Here is a 6,032-nt window from a genome sequence, read left to right on the forward strand (position 1 = left end):
TGTTTTCAATATTGACCTTTATTGAGCAAGAACTGCTGTGACTTTTACATCAAACAACAAAAGGTTGCGTACTGTGCATGTCAACTAGGTTCTCCCATGAGCAAAAGTCCACCCTAATTGCACCAGTGAGGTAAACATAATTATTTATAAGTAGCTTTTTTTTAAGGCTAGGAGAGTTCTGGTTCTCATGAATATTCTATTACTGTTTTCTGTTTGGTTTTGGCTCAGTTGGTTCTTTGCATAATACATCTTAAGTCGTTCCTCAGATATGTCCCTCCAACAGCTCAGGAAATTCAAAAGCTTCCTTTGCACATTTCATCTCATGCACTATTATTAGTATAATTTTTTTTTTTTTTTTAGATCCCAAAGCTCTGTGGAGGGAGTACATCTTGAGCCTGCATGCATTCCCCCCCTCCCCTATATTGCACAAAAAAGTAAAATACTGTGTGTCTGGAGCCTCCATGAGAGAACCCGTTCTGCTTTGAAGCCGTCACTCACATGCATTTTGCAGCTGTCATATGGCTTAACCTTTTGCACCAACCCAAGCTCTTTAATTTTTTTAATTTAGCTATGATTTATTTTATTCGGTCTCTTTAACCTCTTTTACTACGGCATGTGAAGTAACTTTCTCCACTTTCTTAGTGGACACTAGTTTCTCCTCAAAGCTTTCTTCATGTTCCTCTACCTTCTGGGTGACTGTCACTGACTTTGTGATATATGTGGTTGTACTGTCCCCACCTTCACCAGTGATTTTCTCTGCTTTTTTGGTAACTACAATTTTCTCACCCTTGTCATCACTTGGGCTCACATCTAGGCCATTGGTGACAACTCCCTTGTCTTCCTCCTCAACTTCCTTCTCTTTGGATTCCTCCTCTTCCTTCTTCTCCTCCACCTCACCGTTCACTGCGATGTCTTCTTTCCTGGCCTCCTTCTCTACCTCTGCGCTAATTTTTGTTACCTTTGTGACAGTGATGGTCTCTTCCACCACAGCCTTTTCATCTTTGACCGGGGAGGCTGGCTTCTCTGGAGAACGGGGCTTCTCCGGAGTTGCCGGCTTCTCTGGAGAGCGGGGCTTTTCTGGGGTCACTGGCTTTTCTGGGGTGCGGGGCTTCTCCGGCGTTGCGGCTTTCTCCGGGGTTGCCGGCTTCTCCGGTGTCACAGGCTTCTCCGGGGTTGCTGCCTTGTCTGGAGAGGTTACCTTTGGTGTCGCTGGCTTCTCCGGAGATGCTGCTTTCTCTTCCCCCTTGGCTGGTTTCTCACCACCTTTCTCCACCTTCTGTTCCTTTCCTGCTTCTGCAGCTGTTTCTTTCTGGACAGCCTTGGCCGGCTCTGCTACAGGGGATTTAGGGGGGGATTTAGGAGGGGACTTTGAGGGAGGCGTTTTGACCTTTTCTACCTTTGCTGTTACCTCTTCAGCTTTGCCCTTGGCCTCGGCTTCTTCTCCCTCTTCCTCAGCCTCCTCCCCTTCTTCCTTTTCCTCTATTTCTTCTTTTTCAGATCCTCCTTCTTCCGCTGCATCAGATTTTGCAGCTTCTTCTTCCTCCTCTGCTTCTTCTTCCTCCTTCTCTTCTTCCTCAGGTGCAGCTGCTTGTTCTGCAGCAGCCTTCTCGGCAACAGCTTCTTCTTCTGCAGCTTCTTCTGCCTTTTCTTCCTCCTGTTCTTCTTGCTGGGCCTTGGCTGCCATTTCTTCTGCAATAGCGGCTAGGGCATCTTCCATTTCAGACTTCTCATCCTCTACTTTTGTCTCTTCAATGATTTCTTCTACAAACTTGTGCTGGACCTTCAGCTTTGGTGGTTCAATTTTGGTTTTCTGAATTTTAGTGGATGCTATTGTGACAGTGGGTTGTCTGTGTGTGAATATGGGTCCAGTAATGCTTCCAGAGAAGGCACTGAATCTTGTCTCTTCACCCTCCAGTAGCTTCCTAAGGGAATCAGGAGGAGGAAAAAAAAATGAGCATAGAAACCCAATATAAAGGACAGCTATTAGACTATTTCCCTCTGTCAGCAGGATGAAACCAGTTCATATGTGGAATACGCTAGAGCTCATCAGCATAATCCATCGCTCACAGCCCCAGTTCGTCTTTCCTTGAATCAGCTTTTTTGCTAAATTCATATTCAGCAAACAGCTTTTAGCTTGGTTTGCATGTGGCAAGGGTAACACCTTTGGCTTATCAGTTGAAATTCATCCTTAACGGCAAAAACTTTAGTATGGCACAAAGTATGGCAAAATGATTAACTTGATAGGATGCATTACGGCTTAGGCGAACTGAGAATTTGACACAGCCAACAGACCCAAATCAAATATTGTGGCTGAGACATTCGAAGCTGATTGGAGCCTATGTCCTAGTTCAATAGTTCGGGCATCCACCCTTCTTGTGTGGCTATGAAAACTGAATACTTCAGAGACTTCTGTTAGTTAACTTCGGCAGCAAACAGCTATAGACCCTAGGGTATCTGTGTGTTTGCCTGAACAGCCTCAGGAATTTAAGCGGATCTGGAGATGGTTTTTTTGTTTCTACTTCTCTTATATTCAAATGCATGTTTTTCATCTAAGCCTGTGACCCAGAAAAATCAGCAGTTCTCCAATGAGAGTTCTAAAGTGATTCAAAGGAGACTAAAAAAACCTGCCAGGTGATGGCAATAGCAAGCAGTGTTCCTGCTCCAGATTAGAGCGGATGCCTTTAAAGGAAAGTTGAGCAAGAAAAGCAAAAGTGTTAGTGACAAGCAGATTAGCACTCCCTGCTTGAAACCATGATCAAGCAAGTGCACTGTCTCTCTCAAGCGATAAAAGGGAATTCAAATGACAAGCACCGCTTGCTTGGCATATGCAAAGCAAAGTAAACAGGAATTAAAAATAAACTTGTCTTCTGCTTCTGTAAACAAGGGCAGAATGCGGCACCGGGGAGCCACTGCACTGAGTCATGCCGTCCTGTGCCCACTGAGCTCGCTGGGAGCTTTGCCACTGATTACCAGTGAGCTGGTCCCTAATGACCTCTGGGGTTTTACTGCAAACCCTCCGCGGTCTGCGTAGATTTTTAAACGGTTGCAATAATTTAGTCGAGACCCAATTTTAGTTGTGTTCACCGCATGCAGATATTTCTTATCTCTGATAAAGCTTCCCAAGCCAGCAGCATCTGCAGTGCTATTAATATTCTAGACATGTCCGCAATGATCCTACTGTACCTGTATGCAGCAATTTCAATATCCAGGGCCATCTTGACATTGAGGAGGTCCTGGTATTCCCTCAAGTGACGTGCCATTTCCCACTTCGTTCCTCTAAGCTCGTTCTCCAGCTGATGAATCGTGTCCTGCAACAGAGACACAGAAAAACCTCTGAGACGCAGACACAAGCTTTGCGCAGAGACGGAGTGGAAAAAGTTGTCGAAAGGGACTTTCAGAAACTCGTCCCCCGGGCAGCAGTGCCGGGATCAGAGCGGGACCCACCCGCCTCCCCCCGCCCTCCCGGGCATCCCCCGCCGCCGAGCTGCTGCCCGGGCCCCGCCACCACCCCCCCGCCTCCTCCCCCGCCCCGGGCGAGGCCCGGGCCCCCTCCCCGCTACCTGGTAGGTGGTGAGGTCGTTGTTGTGGCGCTCCTCGATGTCGCTGAGCTGCCGCTCCAGCGACTCCTTGGTGCCGCGCACCGACTCCAGCTCGATGCTCTTGGACTGGAGCTGCCGGCGGTACTCGGCGATCTCCTCCTTGGCGGAGCGGATGGCCTCCTTGTTCTGCTCGGCCGCCTCCGTCAGCTTGGCGTAGCGGCACTTGAACCACTCCTCGGCCTGGTGCATGTTGTGGTCGGACTGGCACTCCAGCTGGGCGCGGATCTCCTTCAGCGCCGTGGTCAGGTCGGTCTTCAGGTAGTCCTTCCTCTCCACGGTGGCGTGGGACGCCTGGAGCTGCGCCAGCAGCTCGGCCACCTCCTCCTCGTGGTTGCCCCGCAGGAAAGCCACCTCGTCCTGCAGCGACTGCACCTTCTTGTCCAGCTCCGCCCGCATCAGCGAGGCCTCCTCCATCTCCTTGCGCAGGGCGCGGATGGTGGCCTCCGTCTCGTCGCGCAGCCGCGCCTCATCCTCGAAGCGCTCCCGCAGGCGCTGGATGTCCTCCTCGATGTGCTCGGAATCCAGCTGGATCTGCGCCTTCTCGTGGCTCACCTGCTCCAGGGCCCCCCGCAGCTCCCGCAGCTCCTGCTCGTAGGCATCGCCCAGCTGCGCCCGCCCGGCGTGTTTCTGCCGCAGAGCCGCCAGCTCCGCCTCGATCTCCTTGTTCTGCTGCTCCAGGTAATGCACCTTCTCGATGTACCCGGCGAAGCGGTCGTTCAGCCCCTGCAGCTGCTCCTTCTCGTTGGAGCGGCTCAGCTTCAGCTCGGCCGCCCCGTTCAGCAGCGAGGACTGGCTCACGTCCAGGCTCTCGGCCGAGCTCAGCACCGTGGAGCCGTAGGCGGCCCGCGGCCCCCCCAGGTTGGGGCGCTTGTAGGAGGAGGAGACGGTGCTGCCCGAGCCCCGCGACCACGACTGCGAGCGGAAGCCGCTGGACGGGGAGGCGCTGGCCCGGCTGTAGGTGGCCCGGGTCTCGGTCACCCGGCGGTACGAGGGGTTGCCCAGGGGCTCCATGGTGTAGCTCATGGTGGGGCACTCGGGGGTGGCGGGCGGCAGCGCGGCGATGCTCCGGCCGCCGCCGCCCTTTATATAGCCCGGCCGGGCGGCAGCGGGGCGGCCCCGCACACGTGTGCGGGGGGCGTCCTCCCCCCGGCCCTGCCCCGGACCCGCCTCCCCCGCTCCGCCCCCCGCCTCCCCCGCTCCTGCCCCGGCTCCCCCTTCCCCGCCCTACCCTGCTCCCCTTGCCCGGCCCCCCAGCCCCTGCGCGCCCCCCCCCACGCGATGCCCCTTCCCCATTCCCCCTTCCCCTTGCTTCCCCCGCTCCCTCCCCCTCCCTTCCCCTTTCCCGCTGCTCCTCCTTCCCTATTTCCCATCCCCTTCCCCCTTGCCCCCGCCCCCCCATTCTCTTCTTCCCCCCCCGCTCCCCCTTTGCCTTTCCGCTGCTCCTTTCCTCTTGCCCCTGCTCCCTTCTCTCTCCTTCCCTAGGCCATCACCCTTTTTCTTTTCCTTTCTTTTCCTTTCTTTTCCTTTCTTTTCCTTTCTTTTCCTTCCTTTTCCTTCCTTTTCCTTCCTTTTCCTTCCTTTTCCTTCCTTTTCCTTTCTTTCCTTTATTTTTTCCCTTTCTTTTTCTCTTTCTTTTCTTTCCTTTCCCTCTTTTCTCTCTTTCCTCCCCCTCCCACTCCCCCCACCCCGCCTCTTAGCTCCCCCCTCCCGCAGCGGCCATGGCGGAGCGGAGAGCGGTGCCGGCACCGGGCCGCTGCCGGGGGCGGTGGACCAGCGCCCGGCGGAGCCCGCAGGGTAGGGCCCGGGCCCGGGCCCGGTACCGGGGTCAGGGTAGGGCCCAGGGCCGGTAGCGGGAGCAGGGTAGGGCTCGGGGCCGGGAGGGGGAGCGGGAGCGGGGGCGGCAGCGGGCGCGGCGCCGGCGGCTGCAGCACCACGGTCAGCTCCCGGCGGGCGCGGGGAGCAGCGGGGCCGCCCCGCAATGGCGGGGGTGAGTGGGGGGCAGAGGGGTCCCGAATACAGACACCCCCTCCGTACCCCCCCTTTCCCCAGGCGGGGTCTGACATCTGAAGGTCAAGAGCGGGGAGGCCGGGGGGGTCGCTGGCTCTGCGGCAGGGACCGCTCCCGGCAAAGGCTTCGCCTCCCCGGCGCGGGGGGACGGTGGATCTGCGCGGGGGGCGGGTGCTGGATGCGGCCGCCGCAGTGCTAGAGCAGCCGGGCGGTAAACAGGAGTTTGAAAGACACCCCCCCGGCATCCAAATTCCTTGATCTCGATTCTTCTCTCCCTCCCTTTCTTCCCCTCTTTTCCTTCCACCCTCCCATTTTAATCTAACGCTTGGTGCTTTGCTTAGAAAGAAATTCTCCTTCCTTGAAACCTTGTTCAAAATTATGTTTACATAGCCCATTACTTTGCATGGGTTGTATTACGGTGACTAG

At 55.2% G+C, this 6,032-nt stretch overlaps 1 protein-coding gene across 1 annotated transcript; it reads right to left on the reverse strand.

Annotated features, from left to right (window-relative positions):
* On the reverse strand, positions 1 to 4,747 carry NEFM (neurofilament medium chain). Its single transcript, XM_074563683.1, has 3 exons — positions 3,561 to 4,747; positions 3,184 to 3,308; positions 1 to 1,922 (listed from the first exon to the last, which is right to left on the reverse strand). The coding sequence occupies exons 1-3, from the start codon at positions 4,620 to 4,622 to the stop codon at positions 581 to 583; spliced, it is 2,529 nt and encodes an 842-aa protein (XP_074419784.1). The 5' UTR covers positions 4,623 to 4,747; the 3' UTR covers positions 1 to 580.
* Positions 4,748 to 6,032: the final 1,285 nt, after the last annotated feature.

Source organism: Larus michahellis, chromosome 20 (assembly GCF_964199755.1).
Source record: "Larus michahellis chromosome 20, bLarMic1.1, whole genome shotgun sequence".
Classification (NCBI taxonomy): domain Eukaryota; kingdom Metazoa; phylum Chordata; class Aves; order Charadriiformes; family Laridae; genus Larus; species Larus michahellis.

Coding starts and splice junctions, on each gene's coding strand:
- NEFM (XM_074563683.1), bottom strand. CDS start 4,622: ATGAGCTACACCATGGAGCCCCTGGGCAACCCCTCGTACCGCCGGGTG. Junction 3,309..3,560: donor ACGACCTCACCACCTACCAG/GTAGCGGGGAGG, acceptor TCTCTGTTGCAG/GACACGATTCATCAGCTGGA. Junction 1,923..3,183: donor ATTGAAATTGCTGCATACAG/GTACAGTAGGAT, acceptor TGATTCCCTTAG/GAAGCTACTGGAGGGTGAAG.